This window comes from Lepus europaeus, chromosome 9, assembly GCF_033115175.1.
Source record: "Lepus europaeus isolate LE1 chromosome 9, mLepTim1.pri, whole genome shotgun sequence".
NCBI lineage: Eukaryota > Metazoa > Chordata > Mammalia > Lagomorpha > Leporidae > Lepus > Lepus europaeus.
In genome coordinates, this window is record NC_084835.1 from 97,062,264 (window position 1) to 97,088,553 (window position 26,290).

General features: G+C 58.3%; 1 protein-coding gene across 3 annotated transcripts; it reads right to left on the reverse strand.

Moving 5' to 3' along the window:
• Positions 1-382: 382 nt before the first annotated feature.
• SMAD7 (SMAD family member 7) lies at positions 383-25,959 on the reverse strand. Of its 3 annotated transcripts, none has more exons than XM_062201644.1 (4): positions 25,196-25,959; positions 24,006-24,059; positions 18,395-18,466; positions 383-2,369 (listed from the first exon to the last, which is right to left on the reverse strand). In XM_062201644.1, the coding sequence occupies exons 1-4, from the start codon at positions 25,794-25,796 to the stop codon at positions 1,831-1,833; spliced, it is 1,266 nt and encodes a 421-aa protein (XP_062057628.1). In that variant the 5' UTR covers positions 25,797-25,959; the 3' UTR covers positions 383-1,830. The 3 variants fall into 3 exon arrangements, with proteins under 3 accessions (XP_062057628.1, XP_062057627.1, XP_062057629.1); XM_062201643.1 differs by having other exon boundaries at positions 18,395-18,469; XM_062201645.1 differs by lacking the exon at positions 18,395-18,466.
• Between the last annotated feature and the right edge of the window lie 331 nt (positions 25,960-26,290).

The following is a 26,290-nucleotide window of genomic DNA, read 5'->3' on the forward strand; positions in this document are numbered from 1 at the left end:
GCCCCTGGGGCAGCTCTCCCAGCATCCACCCTGGCCCAGTAGCTCTTCTGTAGGAACAGTACAAGTCAGCAGCTCAGCAGTTAACGCTAGGGGCCTCCCCCGTCGCACCCTACCCGGCATAGCGCTCCCTGAGGTTAGCTCCTGCAGGTTCAGGACACGGTGCCAGCCGCACCCTAGGGCAGAGGCCGGGCCAGAGGAGCAGCACTGTCTGGGAAGCCACAGGTCTTCCCAGCGCTCAGACCGGAACTGCCCGGGCCGTCTCGCCTTCTGGACCCGCGTCCCCCCCTCCCCGCCCAGGCCTGGGCTGGGGAACCTCCCACTGCCAAGCCTCCCCACTCCCAGCAGCAGAAGACACAGCCAGAGGACAATGTGGACTCCAGGATACATTTTAAAAATTGCTTTAATGGAACATAAACTCCTTTAGAAAAACATTCAGCTAGGTGATAACACCCATAGAAAAAACACCCATCTCGTGTTTCCTTTTTTTAATTTGGCATTTGTTATTTGCATTTATATTAAAGCAAAGTGCATCTTTTCTTTATTTTTCTTGTTTATACACATTGCACAATACATAAATAATGATGCTTATAAAACGTCTTTATATTTACAAGTAATAATATATTTATATATAACATAAAATACATTTTTTTCTTTAATAAATCTCAGGTTCTTTTTTCAGGAGTCCTTTCTCTCAAAGCACTACAATGCTAAATTTCCAATGAGAATGCTTCTCTTGTTCATTTTAACCTTTGTAGTTAGAAAAATAGCTTATGTTAAAGTCTAAACATGCTCATTGAGCTAAGAACAGTGTCAAATGATCATACGAGCGTATGAGTTGCAGAAGAAACGAAAGACGAGGCAGGTGTCAGCCTAGGATGGTACCTTGGGTGTAGACCAGACCCTGCTTGGTGGGAAGGGGGCAGCGGGCGCGGGCCTCACGGCACAGCTCGACGCACAGGCTGCAGGGCGAGCAAAGTGCACAGCTGCTCTCACGTCCAGGAAACATCTGATGGAGTGGGGTGGGGGACAGGGCACCAGAGGGGCGAGGTGCAATACTGTGACGGGGCTGCCCATCCCAGGGAGATCCAGGAGCAGTGGCCAAGGAACAAAGACACCAGGACGGGCGGCCGGGCCGGGGCGGGGCGGTGGCAGAGTAAGGCAAGGATGGAGAGGGTTGGTTCCGGTTCAGCCTCAAGGAGGCTGGCTTCTCAGAAGCCTGTGGACAGGCCTGTGTCCTAGAAAGGTGGGGAGAGCAGGGCAGGGGGCTTCTGGGGGGCAGGCGGCAGAGCTGTGCTTCTGGCAGCCACTGGGACATCAGCCACCAGTTCGCCCAGGTACTGCCTCTGCCCCACGGAGCGCGTCCGAAGGGCAAGAGGGACACAGCTGGTGCCACAAACCTGTCGGCGGGGACATCCGTCAGAAACACAGAGCAGAGAGTGTGGCGTTCCCCGCCTCGGCCACTCACACACACGCTCACTCACGAGGTGAAATGATGCCTGGAGAGAAGTGAGGGGCTGCTCCCCGGTCCACACACTACTTCCCCCTTTCTTTATCCGGGGTATCGCACCAACCATAGGCCTCCCCACCCCCACCCCTGCTCCAAAAAAAAAAAAAAAAATCCCAACAATTCTTTTCATAAGCTATTTCCCAAAGAACAAAACGGAACACAAACAAGAAGAAGGACGAGTAGAAAACAGGAACAAACAACAACAACAAAAAACACGACCAAAGAGTCTGCATGAAAAGCAAGCATTCGGGAGGGAAACCTTAGCAGCAAAGTAGTTTGAACGCTGGCCTGCTCGGCTCATGCTCTGTCCTGTCCCCACGCGGCTACCGGCTGTTGAAGATCACCTCCAGCCAGCACGGGCAACTGCTGATGAACTGGCGGGTGTAGCACTGGCCCCAGCCCTTCACGAAGCTGATCTGCACGGTGAAGCCAGTCCACGGCTGCTGCATGAACTCGTGGTCGTTGGGCCGCTGCAGGCTGTACGCCTTCTCGTAGTCGAAAGCCTTGATGGAGAAGCCGGGGAACACCTTGTGCACCAGCAGCGTCCTGGAGTCCGGGTTGTCCAGTGTGGCGGACTTTATGAAGATGGGGTAGCTGCTGCGGTTGTACACCCACACGCCGTCCACCTCCCGCGTCAGCTGGATGCCACAGCCGATTTTGCTCCGCACTTTTTGCACCAGCTGACTCTTGTTGTCCGAATTGAGCTGTCCGAGGCAGAAGCCGTTCCCCTGAGGTAGATCATAGAAGATGTCCAGTGAAGGCTCCTGGACACAGTAGAGCCTCCCCACTCGCGTCTTCTCCTCCCAGTATGCCACCACGCACCAGTGTGACCGATCCCCAGGCTCCAGAAGAAGTTGGGAATCTGCAAGACAAAAATGGGAGGGACACGGTTGGTGGGGGAGCGGACTGGCGTTTGCTTTTGCTTCTAGAACCAAAACACACACTCAGTGCCAAGGCAGAAGGGAGGAGGGGCGGCCGTGGTCCTGGACCAGCTGCAGGCCCTGGAGTCTGGAATCTTGACCCAGTAAGAGAAGAGCCCGGCTTTCCTGCTACACAGCCCTGAGCTCCCCCCACCTGGCCACGGGAAGCCCCACCCTTGCAGAGCAGGGGCCAGAGGTGCCTGAGTCTCACGGCTCCTGGTTTAAGGTTACAGGTGGCCTGGAATTGCAGGTGTTTCAACTGGATGCAACTTTGAAAGCCAGTGATGCCAGCCCCCTGGGCTGCCCTGATGGGAAACCCAGGACCCAGAAAGCTTGTTACTCAGAGCCAGGCAGTGACACAGACAGATCCAGCACCCTGGTGGTCCCCCGTACCCCTTCCCCACCCCATCCCCATCCCCCACCGCCACTGTCCAACAGCTCTGCACAAAAGGGGTCAATTCAAAATGCCCAATCACAACACACACTGAGACATCAAGCCCGACTACCTTAACAAAACTGGTTCCTGCCCAGCCAGAAGGTGAGGAGTCCAAAACAGAGAGGACCGTGTCCTGGAAGTGGCCCCAGTGGCCACGCCAAGGGGTGCCCCCCTCCCCCTCTTCCCCTAGGCATCTTGACCCTGCACAGTGCAAGGCTGTTCCTCCCCCAGGGCCTTCCTGCAGGCCCCACCCGGCTCTGCAGAGCCCAGGGTGAGTCTGTTAAGGTGATTTTCCCAACCCTCTGCTCCCGGGACCTGCAAGGGGGGGATCGTAGGGAGGGCAGGGGGGCCAGGCGGCTGGCATTCCGACTCCTCCTTAAGCTGGAGCCAGCGGGCAGGCCTCAGACTGGGGCCCATAAATCTCCCTAGCCCAGCCAGGCTGCAGGGACGCTGTGGTTTGTGGCGGCAGGGTGGAGACCGGAAGTCTTGTATTTGTTAACAAAAAAAAAAAAAAAAAAAAAACGGGGAACAGGGAGGGAGGCAAGAAAGCCCGGCATGCCGCCCTCCCTGCAGCCCGGCCCTCCCCCTCTGGTGGGCTGGCGGGGGCTGAAGTGCGACACGTGTTTCCCTGGGGTCTGTGTTGGGAGCAACCGGGCTCCCAGAGGCCCTGACAGGGAGCTGCCCAGTCCCAGGGGTCGGCGGTAGGGGGAGGGCTCGGGGCGCCTGTCCTGAACCCCAGCGGGCTGTGGAACCGGTGCAGCTTAACACAGACTCATTCCAGCTTCTTGCAGGCATGTTGGGACCTGGGCACCAGTCGGCTCCATTAGTGCTGTTTTTTTTTTTTTTTTTTAAAGCAGCAGCCAGTCCTGGATGGAGGTGGCCCATGAATAAGTCTGCACAAATAATACACACATGGCGCTCCACCAAGCAGCTACGAACGCACACACACACGCGTGCGCGCGCTGAGCTGTGGCCGTGGCAGGGCTCATCCCTCCCCCTCCCTCCCCTCCCCCAACTTTGAAATCTATGCCCAGAGACTGGCGGTCACCACCCATCCCTGGATGGCCAGGCGCGCGCTGTCTAAGTGTGTGTGTTATAGCAGCGTGCGCGTGAGCATTGTGCGTCCCTGGGCTGTGTGTGCTCTCGCTCTCTCTCTCTCTCTCACACACACACATACACACACCCTGCAACATATGGGAAAACATGAGAGAGGCAAGGGCTCTGAGCAGAGAGTGAATCATCAGGCATCGACACGTCTGCAAAGGATCCATCAACTGCTAATAAAGCGGCGAGCGCGGGCAATCTTTGAACTTTCCTGCCGGGGGAGTTCAGCTCCCAAGGCTACACCAGAGGCCCGTGACAGCCACGGAAGCCAGAAGATCTCTGGCGGTGAGAAAGCCCTGGCTGCCCCCAGCACGACACACCTGGCCTGGGAGAGGGGCTGGGCAGGGGCGCTGGGGGTGGGAGACTCCTCCCTCGGGGAGTCCCACTGGGTGTCAGGCAGCCTAGCGCCACTGGAACCTGGCACGCACTGGCAGGGAGCAAGGAGGAAGAGGACCTAGGTGCCCCATGCCAGGCCCCAAAGGGGCGGGGCCTCTCGGGGCAGAGGGAGCTGGGAGGGGGCAGGGGAGGGCGCTCCCGCAAGATTCTCTTTCATCTGGGCAGCCTGCGTGGTACCGCGGATTTGCTACCAGACCTCTCCTGGAAAAAGCCTCTTTCAGTTGAGGTTAATGGCCCAGCCCAGATAAACGGGTGTCCCTGAGTGTAAACAGGGCCCCTGAGAGCCGGCAGGGTGCCCCCCCCCCCCCCGGCCCCCGGCCCCTCTGTGAGGGCAGCTCCATTCTCTGCCTCCTGTCGGGGCTCTTCCTAGCACAAAAACACACTCCCCAGCAAAACCACTGCGGGGCACGCAGCCCTGGGTGCTCCCGGGGCACCCCACACGGCAGAGCCCCCGCCAGCCGGGCTGGCTTCTGGGAAGCGCTCAGCGTCACTGTCACAGACCAGTTCCCCGAATCGGGCCCACAGCCCACAAAGTCTCCCCACAGGGCCGGTGTGGGCGCTTGGCCCGGGGCTTCCCAGGCCAGGCAGCCAGGGGCTGAGAAGTCCCCGGGCCTTCAGCCTCGGCTTCTGGCCATCACCTCTGAAAGGCAGAGCCCACGGGCCCTGGGGCGCTGCCCTCAAGGTCACAGCCTCCCCTGTGTGTTCATCGCCTCCTGCCCTCCCGCAGGGACTGCACCCGGCTTCTTGCCCAACCGCATGCGCTCATTTTAAAGCATCCCGTAGAAAAGCTCACTAATCAATGCCTGCGAGGGTTTTCTTTTTATTACACTTTAGGGAATTTTTGGAGCAACACCAAAAACATGCTGAGTCTGCCTAAAATTCCTTTAAGGTGTTTTCCCCCCCTTCCCCTTCCTCGTTTTCCTGAAAGCATAAACTCTCCCCTTTAAAGGGCAGGGGGCGGAGGGTGGGGGGTGACCATCCAGCAAGGCGCTCCTACCGCTGTCAGGAGGCCAGCAGCTCAGGGACTCTGAGACCCTGGCCAATGGCACAGAGTGACCGGACCCGAAGGCCCCACAGTAGGTCAGCAAGAAACTGTCTCCTTCCTGATTTCCAAATTGAAAGACAAAGACGACCAACAATGGGGTACGAAGCCATTCCAGGCCAGAAAGCTGGGGCTGTCCCAGAGGCACCTGCGGGATTCTGAGCACACGGGCACCCACGGGCACACAGAGGAGGCACGCATGGGGAGCAGACGTTCCAAGATTCAGCCCTTCCAGGACACGGGTGAGCTTGGCCAGCAGCCAGGAGGCGGCGGTCTCCCCGGCTCTCACCTCTGCAAGGCACTGGACTGCATGTGCGGTCTCTCTGCCAGGGTGCAGGGTGCCCGGGCCCGCAGCCCCCTCCCCGGGGCTCCAGCAGGGCAGAAGGCTGGCGCTGCAGAAGGCAGGCAGACAGGAAGCGAGCCTGGCAGGAAGGGCTGCCTCCCACAGGCCTCTCAGTGCTGATCAGGGGCAAACCAAGGGCAGAAATGTAGACACAGGCTCACATCCGGCAACCCTGGAACGCAAACAGAACCACGCCTCGCCCACAGCAGCCCAGGGTCCTCCCTTCCCTGGGACCCAGGCGCCACGGCCGGTTGCCTCATCCTGTCCTGCCCTCTGCATCAGACATCTCAAAGGTTAACAGCACCCGTCACCCTGCTCCCCACCCGCTCGGGGAACCAGCTGCTCCGAGACGAACCAGCCCATGGCAGCGGCGACGACACAAGGGGACCAGTGCCAACTCGTCTGACCCGAACCCACCCCAATCACTGCAACACACAAGGACCTCTGCCAGACTCTGGTTCCCAATGCAAACGACCCAAAAGGAGCGCACACACAGGCAGCTTGAGCGCAGGTCTCTGGGTTCAGTGTGGGTTTGGGGCTCAACTCTCCCACGCGATGCTCGCGCCCTCACCCAGGACATGGACATGGTACCCCAAGCAGCTCGGACAGCCCCAGCGGTGCAGAGCAAATCACCCAGGGATGGCGACACCAACTCCCTGTGTTTCAAGTCAACTCTGTTACTAAGAAAAGCCCCAGGCTCCCCCACCAAGTGGGGGAGATGGAGGCGCGGGATGTGAGGTCTGACCCAAGAGAGTTGGGTTTGTCTGCAACTTTTCCATGGATCAGAGGGTGGACAGGGAGGGCTGTGGGGGCCCCCCTCTAAGGCCAGGGTCCAACCACCCCCAGGGACTCCCAGGCATGGCCCACTGCCCGACACCTGCTGTCGCCCCAGAGGTGAGCCTAGCAGTGAGGACGCTGCAGACTGGGTTCCAAGACCACCTGGTACGCAATCTCAGGGGCTGGCATGCACACACCCCTGCAGCAGGACCGCCCAGGGCCAGCCTCACAGGCTGGTACCAAAGTGCCTGGGGCCAGGGCCTGTCTCAAGGTGAGCACTCCACGCATGCCACTCTCATCCTGTGGGACTGTATCTTTCTTCAGCTGCTTGGAAAACGCTGACCCATCTCTCCCTTGGCTCCTGCCATTCCCCGTGGTGGGAGAAGTGTTCTGGACACTCAGCGAGCATGCACTGTGCACGCATTCTGTTCCGAGTGGCTCAGGACGAAAACCCTCGGCGGTGACACAGGACAGCATCACCATCCTACATTAACAAAGGGGGAAACGAGGAACAAGTCACTTGCCAAAGTGCAGAGCTGGGCTGGGGCCTGGAACGCTGGCCAGGGTGCGCTATGGGTGGGCAGTGTCTCAGGCCACCAGCTCCCAGTGTGCCTCTTCAAATGCCCCAGGGGAAGACAAGCATCCTTTGGGGCACGTTTTAGGAAGTGCGATGCCTGCTTTTCCAATGGAGTGTGGGCCTGGCGCCCTTGCACCAAGAGGTGGGGCGTGACCTTGGCTTCTTTGCCAGCAAGCTGCTCCTGGGCTTGGCCAGGGGGCACTCCCTGGGAGTCTCAGTGTGACCAGTCCTTACACACAGACACAGGAACTGACGGCCAAGCAGGTCTCCCAACGGCTGCACCTTTGATTCGCAAATGTTACCCATCCACTTTAAATGCTGGGCCCATTCACTCCTCCACCCTCCAGACAGCACAGACATAAACCAGGGCACATTTTTGCATTTAATTTGCAACAAAAAAAAAGCACCAAAAGAGAAATTGAAAGGGAAAAGAGGTGAGTCAGGTTTTGCAGGGCCCACCTCTCAACCACTGTTTCTTTCTTTTCATTTCAGAGTTACAAACTTGCATTCTCTCTGCCTTGTCATGCATGGCCTTAGGAAAAGGGGAGTCTCAAGCCAGGGTCTTGTTTATCTGGTCCCTCCCGCTCCCAACATCCACCAAGGTTCGGTGGTGCCCTGTTTCCTCACCCATCACCACTTTCCGCAAAGCTCACATGAAGGGTACTTCAAAAAGTTCATGGAAAACAGAAACAAAAGATGTGTATTTTGGTGCAAACATTTTTGAAAGCCATACAAGTGAGAAGTGTTCAGAAAGTCCATAGAAAGTGTATTTTATGGGGAAAAAAAACTATGCATGCACTTCAACAACTTTTTTGCACCAAAATAAATCTAGTTTTCATTCCATTTTCTATATCCTTTTTGATGCACCACTTTTCTTATTCGGCAGACCTAGAGTGACTGTGCCCTTACAGCCAACCCATGACGAACAATTAATAGAGCTACAATGCCTCTTGTGCTCCCCAAACTGGTTTCATCTCCACCTCAAACCACTGCCCACCCACCCCCCCAGATGTCCAAGTCTGGAGCCCCGAGGCTGGTGAGCACTATTTAGCCATCAGAGAATCCAGCTGAAGATAGCACAGGGCAGGGGGGAAGCCACACAAATCAAAAGCTAAGGTCTGTCTCGCCAGCCAGGCCACCGCTTCCTGTGCCCTAGTGTTGGGCCATGCAAATGACAGTGTGTGCCCGGCTGGCCCCTGAGGAAGCCAGCTCTGTCCCGGCTCGGCTCGCACGCTGGCCTCAGAGGAAGGGTGGGGACTCCCGGCCCAGCCAACCCCATTCATAATATTTATTTACAGTAAACGGCCTCTCTGGCTGTTTGCTGCCTGTGCACCTAGCCTTCTTTCTCAAGTTTGAATTTCAAGGCTCTTCCCCTCCATACCCCGACCAAGATCCCACAGTGACCCCTCAAATCTCGGTAGCTTGCTTCCAAAAGGGGTTCCCCAACTCTGCACACACAGCACCCCAAGGCCTGCATGGCATGATCTGCCCACCCACCTTCCTTCGGGAAGGCGCAGGAGAGGCAGGGCCACCCCCCCACCCCGATTCACTTGTCATGTTCAGAGTCCCCAGAATCCTTCTCTGGATCTCCAAAGGAATCGTGCACTGATTCACACACACACACACACACACACAGAGCACCCAACACACCACCAGAAAGTCCCTCCATCTCCTTTTTTAGTGACCAGCTATGTTGCCTCCATGCTAAAACTCAGCCACAGTCTCAATACAAGTGGATGCACCCTAAACGAATTCTCTAGAAGGGCAGAAACCCCAGCATCGGGCAGCTTCGGCCTCCTGCTGTGCAGGTCTCAGAGTTCAGCCTGTGAGGAAGAAACCCAGCAGCTTCTGCCAAGAGCCTCATTTTAATAAAGACCCCAAGGCAGGCCCTGCCCGACCCCTCCCCCACCCCAGTTTTTCTAGAGGGTAGGAAAACAACTACAGTGTGCAACAGAAGTCCTGTGCACGCCTCCCCGCCCCTGGCCGCCCTTGTTCCCTAACCATTATGAAAACTGCTGGATGGGATGGCATTTTGAACATTTACTGCATTCCGGGCCAATAAATTCCAGCACAGGATCTGATGGAAAAGCTTCCCCTTCGGCCGCCCGAGCAAGCTCCCCTCCCTCATTCCTTCTCTTTCTTTACAATCCAGAGCCCAGGGCCTGGGCCAGGCCAGGGCCACACTGCACTTACAGGGAAAAACAACACGACGACAGCCGGAGACAGTGCGCAGACTGGAAAAGTTAATCATTACTTCTGTCTGCCTCCGTAATCTAATCTCTCCCAGGCTTTGGACACACTCACTGTTCAGCCATCCCAGCCCTTTCACCCCCAGAGCACCCAGGACCTCCCCCAGCCGGGCCTCCCACCCCGACCCTGCGAGCTAGGAGGCCCTGGAGCCCCTCACCCACGGCCAGCCCTTCCTCCCGTGCTGCCCGGCCCCCACCTCCCCAGAGTGCTCAGGCCTCACATAATGAGGGCTCCAATCTGGCTGGGACTGCAGGCTGTGCACTTAAAAAAATTGTTAATGTGATAAATTTCATGTTAAGCCTCTTCCACCACAGTCTCCAAAGGAAAAGTGAACGGCCCCTGGCCCTCCCCATGCCCTCCTGCGCACAGGGTTTCTGCACTGGGGATCCCAGCCCTCTCCCCTGCAAGGCACACACACTGCCCCCCCCCCCCCCCGGTGCAAAATCCTGGGAAAGCACCCCCAGGTCTGCAGGCTTAGAAAGTCACTTGAATCCCACACCCTGCCATCTCAGATCTCTTTCGCTTCCTCAAATCCAAGAACCAAGGAGCACAGAGTCCAGGACGCCAGAGAGCAAGGGACTTGGCGGCAGATGAGAATAAAGGCCCAGAAGCCCAAAGTGGCCCCGGCCCTCCACGGGGAGTGGGAACAGGAGCTCGTAGGATGCTCTGCCTCCTGAGCCCCTCCCGGGACTCCTGCAAACTTGGGGGCTTCTGAGCGCCTGCAGCAGGCCCTGTAGCTCAGCAAATACCCCCTGTCAGGGTTTTCCCGTGACCCCGCTGAGCTGGAGAGGGGACCCATCTGCTTTTTAAGAACTGTACTGTGGGGCCAACGCTGTGGCGCAGCAGGTTAAGCTGTGGCCTGCATGCTGGCATCCCTATGGGCACTGGTTCATGTCCTGGTTGCACTACTTCCAATCCGGCACCCTGCTGGTGTTCTTGGGAAAGCAGTGGAGGATGGCCCAAGTCCCTCCCTGGGCCCCTGAACCCACACTGGAGATTCAGAAGAAGTTTCTGGCTCCTGGCTTCAGCCCAGCCCAGCTCTAGCCATTGAGGCCATTTGGGGAATGAACCAGTGCATGGAAGATCTCTCTGTAACTCTCTCAAATCTCTCCAATACATAAGTAAATCTTTAAAAAGAACCCTACATGGCACCCAGATCTTAGTGAGAACTCAACTTCTTGCTTTTCCTTCTTGGTTACTGATTAATGACGAAGAGGGGGAGGGGCAGTGCTGGCTAAGAGGCTCCAGGGGGCTGCCCCGGCCCCCTAGGAGCTTTGCCAGCTGAGCGGCTGGCTGCCCCTGACTCAGCCGGGCAGGGGAAGTACCAGAGGCTGCCAGGGACCCCAGAAAATGCAGACAGGCCCGTGTGCTGGGGCACAGTCGCATCGCGGCGCCATGGACCCAGTAAGAAGGCAATACAGAAATGACCCAACACGGGAGCCACCAATAGCAACAGTCGCTGGCCATGTTATCTTCTGACCCATCGAGGCAGAGGACAGGGGAGTCAGAAGAGCTCTTCCATCTCCGCCCTGATTAGAACCCAGGCCCAGCCAGCCCTCCAGGCCCTTTCTTCCCCAAAGGGGCTCACAGAGGAGCCAGTAATTCAATCAGGGAGCTCCAGGGAGCCGGGCCCCCAGGGAACAGACAGGGCAGGATGAGCATAAAAATGCAATCTTGTCTTAGATGACATCAAGCAGTCAGCCCCAGACAGACCCGGGCCTCACACATGGGGCTGGGAACTCAGAAATGGGCTTGACCTTCAGATTCAAAATGAAAGAGCAAGAGTTTCACTCCCGGCTGTCTTCACGTGAACCAGGCCCACGGCAGTAACAGACAGAAAGGAAAGGCCAACTCCGGCCACGGCAGCAGGCATCAGACACTGTCCTTCCACACGCCACCCCCCCCTGGCTGGGCCTGGAGGGTGGATGTAACCATCACCTCCTGCTGTTTCCTCGATACACCAAGGCAGGTGGGGGAGGGGCAGAGGCAGGAGTGCAGACCTCTAAGAGCCCAGCCCACCCTGCGACTCTGTCACCCCAGGGGCCCATCCCTGCCAGCCTCCACACACCTGCTGTCGCTGGTGTGAACTCTATGGGGGCCAGCAAATGGACCCACCACCCTCCACCCTCCACACGCACAGTAGGAACTCCAGAAACATGTACTACATGGATGGAGCGCCCCTTCCAACACGGGTGAAACACGGGCTTCCCGCCGGCCAGAGGCAGGCGCAGGTGAGGCAAGAGCAGGCCTCCCACGTAGGGGTCAGCCAAAGGGGCCAAGCTCTTCTCCCGGACCGCTCTGCACCCCCACCCCGGGCAAATGCCGCCCACCGAGCCAGTGCGGTCCCCGGGGGCCTGGCGCCGGCCGGCAGCCTCTGCGGGCCCGCCACCTGCCCGCAGCATTCTGCTTTGGCGTCCTGCTCTGTTTGGACAAGTTCCCCCGCGCGAGTGTTCAACAATGCTTTTACACACCCCACGGCTCTTGTTGTGTGATGAAAGCAAAACAAAGCACGCTCTGGCAAAGGCGGGGAGGGCGGGCTGGGACGAGCGGGAGGGAGCCAGCCACACACACACACACACACACACACACGCCTCTTTCCTGTGGCTCCCATCCTGAAGATGGCTCCTGGGGGGGGGGGGGGAGGCCAGGTTGGGACACTGCCCCCCCTTCCCAGCAGTGACGGGCATGCTCACTCCCCCACCCCACCCCCACACCAAGAAGCCCCCTCTCATTCCTCACTACCAGGCACCCCAAAATAAAAGTCTCATTTCAGTGCAATGGTTCCTGGGGAAGGAATCAGGACACGGCGAGTGGGAAACCTCTGGGCAAAATTCCTCCTCTCCCCAGCCCAGCCCCCAACCCCTAAAAAATTTAGTTTTTCTTTTTTGCAAGTTAAAGCCGAGCTCATGACGCTGGGTGGGGCTCGGTGTTGAGGCCGGAGCAGCCAAACCAAAATTAGCTCCCAGCCAAGAGCCGCTCGGCCTCGCCATTTGGGAAAGGAAGCTGAAAAAGTCCTGAAAGATTCTTCAGTAAACCGGGCAAGAAGGCTCCAGCGAACGTTTCAACTGAAGGGTGACCCTTGCGGGAAAATATTTTTTTAAATAATAAAAATAACAGAAAGGTCTCAAGCAGTCTTTTTCTTAAAGAAAATGGCCTGAAAGTTCTCGTGGGAGTGGAAGGGAAGGAGAGAAAGAGAAAAAGCACAAGACACAGAGCCAGCCGCCCCTGCCTCTACCTCTCCCCGAGCAACTTTTTTCTGGAGTTCTTCTCAAATACGGGGATGACGCAATTTCCCGTCTTGTCCCAATATTTCCTGTTAAGTGACAAGGTGAAAGTTATCGCCCCGTTTTAAATAACTGTCAGCGCTCCACTGAAAGGTCCTTTTCCTACCCAGTAACCATCCCTACCCACTGTCCCCATCCTGGAGGCATAAAATGCCATCGGTTTCTACTCCTTTAAGAGTTGGTTCAACCAAAAGCCTGGTTTTCCCGATAGCAGCTTCCACGGGAACCGGGCACTGGGCACGTAGCCCAGTTCCCTAAGGTGACCCCACGAGGAGAAGCAGAAGGGGCTGGGGGAGGGGGGGGCAAAGAACCCCCCGCCCCAAATAAGCCAGCACCGTTTGGGTGTAGTGGCTGCGATCAAGCGAATGTGGCTTTCTTGGTGTGTTAGCCACTAAATTGAGAACCCTGCCTCAACAGTTAATAATATCTTCCCACTGAAAATAGCCCGGAGAGGAAGCCTGCGTGTGACAGTAGGCACGCGGCCAGGCGCTGGGCGAGCCATTCAATACGCAGCGAGAAAGATGCTGGGGCCAGCGGTGACCTCCCAGTGGCTGCGCTTACAATATCCTCTCACAAGGGCCAGCGCCCAGGCCAGCCATGCCCTAGAAGCAAGGTGAAGCTGTCCCACGGATGGGGACTCCAGCCCTGTCCCTGGGCTGGGCAGGCCAGCAGGCACAGGTACACGTACCTCCCAGGGCAGGAGGGTCAATCTCCGAAAAGGAACCAGAGGAAGCCTCCTGCCTCTATTTCCTGGGAAAGTAGAAGCTGGAAACTCAACACAGAGCTGCACCTGCTTGCTCAGGTGAACCACTCCTGAGGTATGGGCTCCCACAAGTGTCCTGCCGGCCCCAGAAGACCTCAAGGGCGCTATGGAAATGAGCACCATTCCCACCAGAGGAGAAGTATCTCCTGTTTCCCAGTCAAGCCTCTAGACATTGCTCACTGGTCATCCAAATGCCTGCAGAAGCGACTATGGGCCACTTTTCGCACTTGGGATAAAACACACACAGCATAAAAGCACCAGAGACTCTGGGGGTCCGGTTCCTGGAACTGTGCAACCACCGCCACCATCTATAGAGGCAAAGAACATTTTGTCACCCCAAGAGAAAATCCCCTGCCATGGGTCACTTCTACAATGTCACAGCAGCAAAGCATTGTGTCAGGGCACAGCTAATAGTCCCTTTCCCTCAAATGGTTTTACCACAAAGCAAAAAAAAAAAAAAAAAAAAAAAAAAAAAAAAAAAAAAAACACCAAACCTCGCTGGAGAAAAGAATCCCAAGGGACTCAAAGATGCAACAGGACGCAGCCTTCTATACCTTTCACTCCATCGGGTTAAGACACCTGCTAGGGGTTGCCTGGGGTTCGAGGCCTGGACTGAAAGGCAGCCTGGCCTTCATACCACTACACTATCACCCAATAGTATGGAACAGTTGCATCAAGAAGCAAGAAGCAAGGGAAGCTAAAGTCGATGGGGAATTCTTTGGCATTTCCGCCTTCCCCACTGCGCCCCTGGCTCTGAGCTTGCCTGGAGGTCCCCTAAGGTTTAGAGGCCTACCCCGCTACAGCCAGGCAAGACGGCCAAAAGTTGCACCCCCTGGAGCCAGGCCTTCACCTGGCCCCTTCCCGTCCTCCTTGGCTGGCCCAGCTCTGCCTCAGGGACAGGATGCAGGAGGCAGTGGCCCATCTAGTCTGGCCGGCAGAGCAGCCCAAATTTGTTCCAGAGACTTTAAATGCTGTCATCCTGCATTTAACCCCTGCCTTACTGCCTCATTCTTTCCAGGACAAAAGGGGTTTTATCAGTGAGCCCTGCTCCAGGGGCGGGTGCATGACCCCGGGCGCTGCAGAACAGGCCAGCAAACAGCCTGGCTGCGCCCAGGACTGGTCGTCAGCAGGGTGTGGGTGTGCACCAGGTGAGCCGCCCTAGCCTTGAGTCATTAGGCTGGCTGCTGTAGAGGGAGCTGCAGGCAGACTGTGTCCCTGGAGTTCCAGACTGTCATTCCTCACAGTGGCCTGGGGACAGGGGGGCGGCGGGCAAGGAGCTCACTCAAGGTCACGTGTGTCTGTCTGACTCTTAGAGGCCAGCTGGGCTGAGCTCCATCCAGAGCCCCTTACCTCCACAGCACAATGGCCTTAGAGACCTCCAGGAAACCACTAAAGCAGACCCCCAGAACACTTGCAAACAAGGCACCCAGGGCCAGACTCCGAGTTCACAATCACAATCCAAGCCAGACAATAAATAATTGTTCACATGCAGCTGAAGAACTTTCCTTCAAACAGGATGGAACAATCTTTCCTAAGCCACTTGGTGTGAGCCCAAGTCAACGGAGGACCAAGCCAGGGCCGCATTTTCAGATCATATGGGCATTTCTGATGGCTCTCCGCTGGGCTAAGTCAGAGGCCAAGTGGGGATCAAAGAGCAGGAGGGAAAAGCATTCCCGGCTGGAGGCTGAAGCAAGAGCGCTCCCATCTCCCAGACGCGGGCACTGGGAGCCAGGAGGTAAGCTAAGACCTTAGCAAAGGTGGAGGCTCGGAGGCCCTCCACCTGGCCCCGACGAGAGTGCGCCGGTCTCTTCTGTCCCCACCTCCCTCCTTCAAGTCCAGGGAGCGCCTCCTTTGAAGCTGAAAGAACTACAAATGGTGGCTGGCCTCCAATCCCTGCCCGAACCGGCAGCTCCACACGGGAATACAGAGGAGAAGGCTGCAGCATGGCTGTGCAGCTGAACAATCGACAACTCACAAGTGCCTTCCAAGCCTCCAAACCAGCTCGGTGGACAGAAGTGACAGCCGCCCCGACACACACACGCGCGCACACACACACACACACTTTCCAGGTAGAGGTTGCAAAGGTGACACCTTCATCCACAGGCTTCCCGCCATCCAGCTGGACCCAGGAAGCTCCCAATCAAGCCAGACCTCTCCAAGCTGGTGTTCCCCGAGCCATGACACATGGGGTAGCAAGGGCTACACACCTTTCAAAAGACAGAAGGCCCCAGAGGGGTGCGCTCAGACTGCCAAATCCCATTTGGGAACCCATCCACAAACACCACCCCCCAGGCCTGTATTGCCCAGAGAGGCTGCCCCACGGGTCGCTGGTCCCATGGCAGAGGGCCCCAGGCCTGCCCGGAGCAGGCATCTGCGCCTGTGCACAGCTCTGTCTGTCCGTGCGTCTCCAGCGCACACACTCACGCACACACACAGGCTTGCACCGAGCCATCCATCTGTCTCGGAGAGCCGGCTGTCAGAAATGAAAGTACAATCTCCTGGAACCAAGTCACTGCCTTCTAAAAATGTCCCCGTTTTCCCAGACCGAGGAAACTTGCAAGGGTGGGGTACGTTTCGCTGCGAGTCCCCAAGGACCAGCCCTGCGGTTCCGCTCCCTAGAACCAAGCTGCAAGGCTGGAATTCCAACCTGCAGCCAGCGCTGCTCGCCTGCTCCCCTTCCCCAGGGCGGGCGCGCCGGGGCGCAGGAAAGGGAAGGGCCAGCACCCCTGCATCTCAGGAGGGCCTTTGAGCACTCCCCACCCCCAGCTCCGAGGCACCACATTTTCACATTCGCCTGTTTTTTCTTTCCCTTCTTCCCTTGCCAAGAGCATCAAGCCCTGGCTCCCGCTGCCGACCTTCCTCCCACCCTAAACTGAGCCCCATTCATTAGCCTGCTCTCAGCCAGGGCAGGACAGGAAGGAAAACAGCACACAGGGCCTGTGAAAGAGACTCAGAGAGGTGACTGCGAGGGGGAGGGGCGAGAAAGCCCAGGCGGGCGCCCAGCTCCCGCGGCTCACTCCCCCCACCCCCCGCCGCTGGGCTAGCCCCTTCCCCTAAGGGCCCCTGCCTCCGGCGGCCAGCCACCCAGCCCTGCGGGCTTCCTCCCCAGCAAGGCAGACACACCCAGGCCAGCCCCGGGGGCCCATCACCTTCTCCAGAAAAGGAGGGGGTGGAGCTCTCTCCATTTACAAAACCGGCTGGACCCCGACCAAGAAAATCACCTTCTGGGGGCATTCTCGCAAGAGGAGAGCCCCAGCTTTGTTCTGTGCCCATCCGCTCCCCAGCCAACACCCCCACACCACAGCCATCCACCCAAAAACCAGTCTCCACGAGGCAACCCCCCCAACCCCCACTCCCGGCATGCTGTGGCACAGGATTAATTCACCACCCTAACTACCCAGGGAAAAGAAGAAAGAGCTCCAACTTTGAAGCCTTGGAAATTAGTAAATCAAGAGCTAAAACTCAAAACAAATGCTCTTTCATGTGGAGTGCCCCTCCTTCGCTCTCTCTCTCTGCAGATCCGTGGGGTCCTCACACACACACACACACACACACACACCCTGCTGCCCTCCCTGTTCCTGTGAGTGGCCTTGCGGGAGCCTTGCGGGAGGGGAGGCGTGGCCAGGGCGTAGCTGCCGATCCCTTTTCCCCCAGTTTCTTTCTAGGACTAGGAGAGCTTTGGGGAACAGAGGAGGAGGCGCAGGGCTCGGGTTCAGCCGCGCGGGAGGCTGTCTGGCTCTCTGGTTGAGGGCTGGGTGAGAGGCGCGCAGGCTGGTGGCGGAGCCTGGTGTCGTCATTTCCTCCAGAGGAGACAGACAAGATGTTATCAATAAGACAAACCTTCTGAAAAGCCCCTTTCAAAAGCTACCACTTCCCTTGCTTATTTCATGTGGTTTGGAGGGGCCAGGGCTCCTCCCTGCACATCCAGGGCTTAAAAAATAAAACCATCGGACAACATCCTGAGGGTGTTGCTCTGCTCCGACCCCTTCCTCTCTCTCCTCCCTGGCCTCCGCTCCTTCCAGAACCCGCGCAGCCTTAGAAAGCAGAAGACTCGGCCGCACACTGCATCGCTGGCTTCCCCTCCCCACGCCTCTGTGGTCCCCGACAACCCTAAAGCCCGAGCCCCCGCCCCCGGGGGGGGGGGGGTGTCCAGGGTCCCTCTTTGCCCTGCTCATTAGCAGCTTTGGGTAAACAATGCCCTCTGTCTTGGTACCTGTCAGAGTATATACTGCAAGAAATATAAACAAACAAAGGTCTCCTCGCAGACACTCTCAGCAAACTAGACCCCTCCAAAGGACTGCCTGGGAGGGAGAGCCTCCAGACAGTGCTGTCAACGCCACAGACAGGGTGCACCTGACAAGACACCACCACACTACAGTCTGCACAGCTTCCGGCCGAGCTGCTACACCGCCATCTACACCGATGTCCCCAAGGCAAGAAACGCCTCTCGCTCAGAGCACCACGCGTCATTTGCCTGGCTTCATTCACTTCCTACAGCAACCTGCTGATGAACCCACATGCCTCCCACTTATGCCACCACTGAGTTTCTCTAAGGGTCACCTCTTCTGTCCTTGGGGACAATGACCGGCAGGCTCCCCACCTGCTGTCTGCGTGCCCCCGCCCAGCTGCGGCTGTGCCCACATTTGGCGGCACTAAGCAGGACTTGCAGGAAAGCTTCAAAGCTCTGCCCTGATTCCATCCCACGCTTACACTCTGCCTTCAGCAAGTTGCCTGAAGATGGGCCTGCCTCCTTCAGGGCACCCCATGCACCCAAGGGCCAGAGTGAAAATCAACTTCTTAAACGCATGGCTCCATGACCCCCCAAGTCACCAAGCGCAAGTCCCCTGAGCCAGGAGCGGCTTCAGAATATCCACACACTGCTTCGCCCACAAAACCAGCCGCCCGCTGGCGCACGGAAGGGGGCGTGAACTCCCGCTCTCTGGCCATTTCAAGAAACCTTGGACTTGCTGGGAAAACAGGAGAAAAGCCCCTTACCTGAAAGCCCCCCAGGGGCCAGATAATTCGTTCCCCCTGTTTCAGCGGAGGAAGGCACAGCATCTGGACAATCTGCTGCGGATGCAAAGAGGGGAGAGAAACGAGTCAGTGCACAGATGAGAACACCTCGACTCAGCTCACGTTCGTTCCTGCAGGCTGACTGCGGCGCGGCGCTGGCTGTCACAGCACCAGGCAGACCTTGTCGCCCGCCTGGGCCGGCCGGTTAATCATCAGTCAAGTCAGCCTCTGCGGCGCACTGGCTGCCACCTCTCTGCACCACAAGGCCCCCATTGAGGAACCCAGGTAGTTCCCAAGGTCAAGGAAGTTGCCGCTGTACTTTCTCCACCCTGCTTGCTTCCTTGTGGCCTCTCCCACTGCCGTGGACGAGAGTCTGGCCCTCGTCGCTTGGAAGCAGCCTGATTCTCAGTTCTCCAGAGATGCAAAATCGACTCCTGTCAAGCAGACGAGCGGCACTGTACACAGGCACACACCTGTGTGGCCAGCACCGGATGGAGACAGACTGCCAGCCACGGCGGCAAGGTTCCACCTCCATCCAGGCTGGTTCCACACCCCCCACCTCTGGAAGCCCCGTGGGCAACCTAAGACACGCAAGGCTCCCTGCCCCTTCCCTGCCCTGTAAAATCCTTGCGGCACCCAGCACTTGGGACTGGCTTCTGCTCCCCTCACCCACACAGCCTGTCTGCTCTAACTATGAGCCTCTCCGGCTTCTCTGCCATCCAGGAGCTCAGCGTGGTGATCAACGCTAATGAGGGTAGAGATGATTCCAGTTGAGACACAGACTCCACAACCACCCTCCAAGCAATTAAAAACAAAAATAATGCCGATGAACCACAACTACGGAGTCCCACGAAACAAACGCACCAATGCCACTGCCAACCTTGCTGCCTTCCGGCTGTGAGGCAGAGACACTGGCTTGGTTCATGCAGGCTCCCGTCCTCCCACACGCGGGGTTGGGGGGGGGGAGCAGCAGGACGATAGCCCTGTGACCGGCACCGCCGGCTTCCACCTGCAGCCCCTCGGCCGCCCAGGGAAACAGGAAGCCAAACCAGGGAGGCCTGTAGCCCATGGGAGTCTTGGGTCCTTCCCTCCCACGCATCCTCCAACCACTGTCTCCCAAGCCAGAAGAACTTTTCAAGAACTCCTCGCAACAGGGGAGGGGCAGGCGGGGGAGTGGTGTCGGCAGACAGGGGAGGGCCAGAAGTCTATGTGTAATCTCATTTTATCCGGGTAAAGTATAATTCCTAACAGGAATATACAGTTTTACAACATATACTCCATCAAATGGAAAACAACAGGGGGAGGCAGGAAATGAGTTACTTGTTAAATGTGCATTCCCTGCGCCTCCTAGGCAGCTTCCATGGCCCTCACCATTTTCTAAAAAGGCCTCAGGACCCTCGCCTCCACCCACCCCCACCTTAAACACCGGTGACGCATCTACAGCCACGCCCCCCAGCTCGGGCTGGGCTGGCGGGATGCCAGGGGCAAGGTGTGTTTCAAAAGGGAAGCCTGGCATCTCAGGGCGGAGCTGGGACCACAGTCAGGGTGTCAGCCCGTCTCACATCAAAGGTGAGCCAGCTCCGTGGCGGCAACCACAGGCGTTTTTATGAAATGGTCTCTGGCCCTCTGCAGCGCCTTTGATCTCCAGAGGGATTTACAAACGCCAATTAGCCCTCCCGCCCGCCCCTGTGAAGTAGCAAGGCATACCTGTTCAGCACCAGGTAAACTGAGGCGTCCCTGCTGAGCTCAAGGGGCCACCCAGAGAGCCAGGTTGTCCCCAGGAGCTCCATCCCCCCCACCCTCCCCAGGCAGACCAGGGGGTCCCGCCCCTCCTCCCAGAAGGTGGGGAGGCTGAGACAAGTCTTCCAGATCCAGCTTTGCCCCAGGCTACCGCCAGCCCTAGCTAGGTCAAAGGGCCACACCTCCACCCCTCAGCCACAAAGAAGCTCCACAAAGTCAGATCTCCGGAGTCAGGGTCCCTCTCACAGGCTGCGGCCTGGGGTCTCACTCCCCAAAGCCCGAAGCCCTAGGCTAGTCCTGGCGCTCTCATCTACCACTGAACAGTGCGGTGGGAGACTCCCTTCTCCTGGCTGCTCCAAGCGGGGCTGAAAACCCAGCTGGTGGTGCAGCTAGGACGTGAACTGTAGACAATGGGTACAGGAGAGGGAGTCGGGAGTCCTGCTAAGCATCTCTCCCCAAGGAAACGCTTCCTGGTAAAGCCAAGACAGTCTCAGCTACTTACTTCTGAACTTAAGTACAGCACAGAACGCCTCCCTCGCTCCCAGCCAGCAACACTAAGCATGCCACCCAGCTCTGCCCCAGGTGGTTCACCCCATCAGAGCTCAAAGAAACCCTGGCTATGGAGGAACACCGCACTGCACACACACCATCACACCTGCAGAATGAATGAATGAACCAAGAAACGAATGAAGTGATCATCTCATCAAACTCATCATCTGGATTTAAAAATACGCCTCGTGGTTAAGATGCTCATCAAAGTGCCTGCATCTGTATCACAGCGCCTGGGTTCAATGTCCAGCTCTGCTCCTGACTCCAGCTTCCTGCCAGTGCAGACCCTGGGAGGCATGGGCGATGGCTCAAGTGATTGGGTCCTGCCACCCAGTGGGAGGGAGTTCCCAGCTCCCGGCATTTGGAGAGTGAGCCAGTAGATGGGAGCTTGCTCTGTTTCTGCTTCTCAAATAAACTTTTTTTTTAAAGATTTATTTATTTACTTGAAAAGTAGAGTTACAGAGAGGCAGAAGCAGAGAGAGAGAGAGAGCGGTCCTCCATCTGCTGGTTCACTCTCCAAATGGCCAAAATGCTGTCGCTACACCAAACTGAAGCCAGAAACCAGGTGCTTCTTCCTGCTCTCTCACGAGGGTGCCGGGGCCCGCCCAAGGACTTAGGCCATCTTCTACTGATTTCCCAGGCCATAGCAGAGAGCTATGGAAGAGGAGAAGCCGAGCCTGGAACCAGTGCCCATATGGGATGGCGACATTAGGCAGCAACTTTACCCGCCACGCCAGTGCCAGACCCCTCAAATAAATTTTCAAAATGTCTTTAAAAGGCCTGGAAAAGTGAGGAGGGGGACCTGCATTAGGAGACCAAGGTCAAGATGCCAGACTAACAAAGGCCTTTGGAGGCTGGGTGGGCCACCAGGGTTCCCCAGCCCCTGCAGGGAGAGCTCAGCTGGCAGCCCCATCCTGCGCAGAACTTTCCCACCAGCAAACACAGAGGACACGGCAAACAGCGCCCACGGAACCCCCACCCCGGCATCCTCACTCCACAAAGGGAGGTCTGGTTCCCAACGGCAAATTCGCACTCCTGCAGTCGCAGCCACCCTGGTCCCAGGTGCAATCATGCCCAACACTCCAGCAGCAAGCGCGCTGGGACCACACAGCACCCAGGTGGACCAAGTCCAGGCCCTGCCAGGGGCCACAGAGGAACAGCGTGAGCCACAGCAAAACGGAGCTCCCAGGTTTCTACCCCCAGCAAGTGCCCCAGCCCCCTTCCCACGGCCTCTTCCCACACGGAAGACTTCAGAAAAGGGAGTCCCTTGGTTGTGCAACTGGTTAGGATTTTAACAGCTGGCCACTGTAAAACCTTCCGCCCGCTCCGCCTAAGTAACCCAAGACCAAAAATTCAACCCAGCGCTCAGGACCTTAAGAATCTAAGTGGCTGATAGGAATTCCCAGGCCCCACACTCTGCCATGCAAGGTGGAGACACAAACCTGGGGTGGCATCCCTCCCCACGGTGTCTGACCACAGCCGCCTGCCCGCCGCAGAAGCAGCCCCGGGCGGGCGGCCCCTCCAAGCCCTAGATCTGGCCGTCCTGTGCTCTGTCCAGACCATTTCTCTCAGGGGGGCTTTCTCTGTTGCCACCCCCCATGCTCTCACACCACAGCGCCTTCCTTCTGTCCCTTACTTTTGTTTTGCTTGAAACAAAACGATGCGGGTGAGTAAGCAGTGCTGTGAGCTTCCGACTGGCAGGTTAATCACTTCCTATTGGCCCATCAGCAGCCTTCTCTCCCCCTTGGAAATGGCACATTCCTGTCTTTGTGGCTTCTCTGTTTACACACATTTTGCTACCTAATGTCAACACTTGCTAATGAATAAATATATCACTCCACTCACCGAAAATGAGGTCCCGGCCTGGCAGAAGGACTGCTAAAACAGCAAGACCCACCAGAACGTGACCTTGCTGCTCTATGGCTTGGGGAGGCTCTTGGGAACACCATCCTCCCTTCTGATGGAAACCTACAGCTAGGAATGCACAAGGAAAACCAAAAATGGGTCGCCATGGTCCCTGGAAGACCTAACCTTAACCTCCTGCAGGAATTCTTGACGCTTGAAGCCGCAGTCCTCGGGGAAGCAGAGCTTGGTCACTCCAGTTAAGGTTTGTTACAAACACAGGGAGTTGGTTATCTCATTAATGACCATTTATCTGGTGTTTTGTAAATCGAAAGCAAAATATCACATGCTCCACAGGCCCCTTATTAGACAGGCACCAGGCAAGCAGCAACGCCTTCCCAGCTTGAGGGAGCTGGTGCAGTCCCAGGAGGGCTGGCTCCGAGCACGGGGCTTCGGTTACACGTTCATTAAAGTATTTAATGTATGACAACGCCCCGGCAAAACTTTTAATTAGTGGGGGGAACGGCCCAACAGCCAAAATGCATGAGCCAGAAGGACTTGGAGAATTCTACGACCTACACGGCGCCCAGCCCTTCACTCCTCTCGCGCCAGACCCTTGGCGAAACCAACCATGGCACCAGTCTGCGCCAGTGCACAGAAACCAGTTACAGTCTGTACTCTCCAGCAGGTGACTCTGCCTGGAAGAAGGGGCTGCAGGCTACCAGCTTGTCTCCGGGGTCACCCCCCAGGTCAGTTCTGCTGACCCTGTCGCCTGGCACTGCAACACCCAAGGTTGGGACCCCTGTTGTCGCCAGCCAGAAATCAAACGCGGACAACCTCAGCAGGGCTGATGCCAGTCTCAAATGGGTTTTTGCCCTGGCCGGGGGCCCTCCCTAGACAAACCAACAGGCAGGCAGAGGTACCCTAAACACTTTCATGACCAGACCAAGGATTCCCAGAAAAAAACCAGGACAGGGCTGACTTGTATGTGACTGGGGCAGGGGGTACCTACTCCCTTCTGGCTTCTGGAACTTCTTAAATGCGCCACCATCCTATCCTAGACAGGCCAAACTCAGCACCTCCGTTGCCTCAAACCAGCCCTGATTCCTGGGGCACTCGTCACAGTCCCTGAATGTTCCCATCACCCTGCTCTGCTTAGTCCCCAAGCCACTTCTTTGTGGCTTAAAGCATCCGGGTATTAAAATCCAACTAGCTTCAGAGGCAGAGGGCAAATACGTGAAAATGGAACCCAAGGTAAAGCTTATCTAGCAGAGGTCTTTGCAAAAAAGAAAGAAAGAAAAAAGAGCAAAAAACCAGCCACACTAACACAAAGTCACCAAACTTCCAGCACAGGAAACCCAGGTGCCACTTGGGGCGAGGCCAGCACCTCCCCAAGTCTGGACACAGAACCCGCCGCTTCTAGCAGAATAGGAAAAGCATTTTTTCCGAGCCATCTACTCACCAGTTGGTTTGAGAAAATCCATCGGGTATCTGGAGTAAGGAGGAGGGGGAGACTCTGGAATTAAAAAGTAAGAGGAAATAAAGGCCGGGCCATGAGAAAGAGAGATAGAAACTTATGATAACAGAGGCATTCTTTCGGCCCCACTGTTTGTCTTAGCTGTGGGGGTTGGAGGCAGGGCTGCGGGGCGGTGATTGCCTTGATATTTAGCTGTCAGATAAACAAAGAGGCCGCCTGGCGCCAGCCTCGGCGCTCCGCTCCTCCAAGTCTACGGCGGCCGCCGCCGCGCTCGCCCAGCCGGGCTGGAAACCACCAGCTCGGCCGCGGCTCGGCCGGGGCCGCGCGCCTCGCGGCTCCCCGGGTGGGGGGGGGGGGCAGCCCGGCCCCGAACCCTAGACCCCCCCCATCCCACCTCCCGCCCCAGCCCCTGCGAGGGAGGCACGGGACTCCCCATTCCCAGCCCAGCGGGAAGACGCGCCCCAAGCGCGCTGGTGAGCTTGGAGGGCACCTCGTCCCAGGCCCCTTAACCTTTGAAAGAAAAGGTGGGGTGGGGGGAGAACGCAGGCAAGTGGGAAGGCCAAAGGGAAGGGGCCCGGGAGCTCTGTCGGGGGAGCCCAGGCCCCAGCTCCGGGACGGGCAGCAACGTCACCAAGGCGCTGGGATGGAGCATTCCAGACCCAGTTCTGCGCCCGTTTGGTGCCGGAGAAAAGAGAAGGCGGGGGACACTCGTCTTCAGGCCTCTAGACCCGCGCAGCCCAGGGCGCCATCCCAGCCCGGCCTCCCCTGCTAACCCGAGCCAGGGCAGCATCTGGGCCGCCCGTGCCCAGTGTCTCCGCGGCCGCCAAGAGCAGCACGGCCCTCGCTCTCGCCTTCTCCCAGCCTTCCTTGGCGGGCTTGGCCCGGATCCAACTCGGCCACACACCTCAGCGCCTTTCCGGGTGCGGGGGAGGCGTGAGCCCCACTTGTCTCCGCACCCCGGTGCCGAGGCGGAAGTGAGGACGTCTTTTTAACCGCCCATCAGTACAGTGTGTGGTGGAGCTGCGGCCACAGGGCCCCTGGGGGCGCCGGACAGACCTGGGAGGGAACCCCCAGGGAAAGCCCTCGGAGCCCGCCCCGGCCCCCCGTGTCTCTCTCCGCCCGGGAGGTGACTGGCGGCGCCGGGCGCCGGGCGCGGGGCGGGAGCAACTCCTCACCTAGTTCGCAGAGTCGGCTAAGGTGATGGGGGTTGCAGCACACCAGTTCGGGGTTGATCTTCCCGTAAGATTCACAGCAACACAGCCTCTTGACTTCCGAGGAATGCCTGAGATCCGGCCACCTGAACACTTTGCACAGCAGAAGGGGCAGCGAGTAGGACGAGGGCGGCTGCGCGGGCTGCGCGCTGGCGGGCGCCCCCGGGCCCGGCCTGCAGTCCAGGCGGCCGGGCAGCAGGAGGCACGCGGTGCGCGTCCCGCCCCGGGACTCCACGGCCTGGAGCAGCAGCTCCAGCTGCCGCTCCTTCAGTTTCTTGAGCACCGAGTGCGTGAGCGCCTTCAGATCCGCCTCGGCGCCCCCGGCCGCGCCGACGCCCGCGGCCGGCGGGTGGGGGTGGTGGTGACCTTTGGCACCTCGGACCGCCTTGCCCAGGCAGCAGCCAGCCCTGCCCGCGCCGCCGCCACCGGCCCCATGCGCCCGGCCGTCCGTCGCCCCTTCTCCCCGCAGCTCGCCTCCGCCCGCACCCTCCTCCCCGTCCTCGCCGCCGGGCGCACGGCTCCTCCAGAGACGCCGGACGAGCGCAGATCGTTTGGTCCTGAACATGCGGGGCGAGGAGGCGAGGAGAAAAGTCGTTTGCCGGCTAAGGAGCGAACATGACCTCCGCACACCATGAAGAACTCGGGCGCCGAGTTGAGGCAGCAGGCGCAGGCGACAGCAGCAGCAGCAGCAGGGGCCCAGGCAGGAGCGGCGGCGGCCCGAGGGGCGCTCCGTGGCATGCGCCAGTCTCCCGGAGGCCGGGGCGCGCGCGGGGGCCCGGGGGCGCCCGCCGGGGCTCGGGGGCCTGCGCTCCGGCTGCCCCACCCCGCGCGGCCCGCGCCCTGCGCGGCTCTCGGGCCCCGGCGCGCCCCGGAGGAACGCGGCCGCCGCTTCCCTGGGGGCGGCCGAGCCTGCCCCCGTCGGCGCCTCCCCAGCGAGCGGCCCCCCCGCGGCGGCTCCCGAGTGTCGGGCTCGCCAGCCTCGGCTTCCTACATGGAAGATCCGCGGGGGCAGAAACCGAAAGGCGCCCGGCGAGGCTGCCCGAGCGAGCAAAGAGCCTC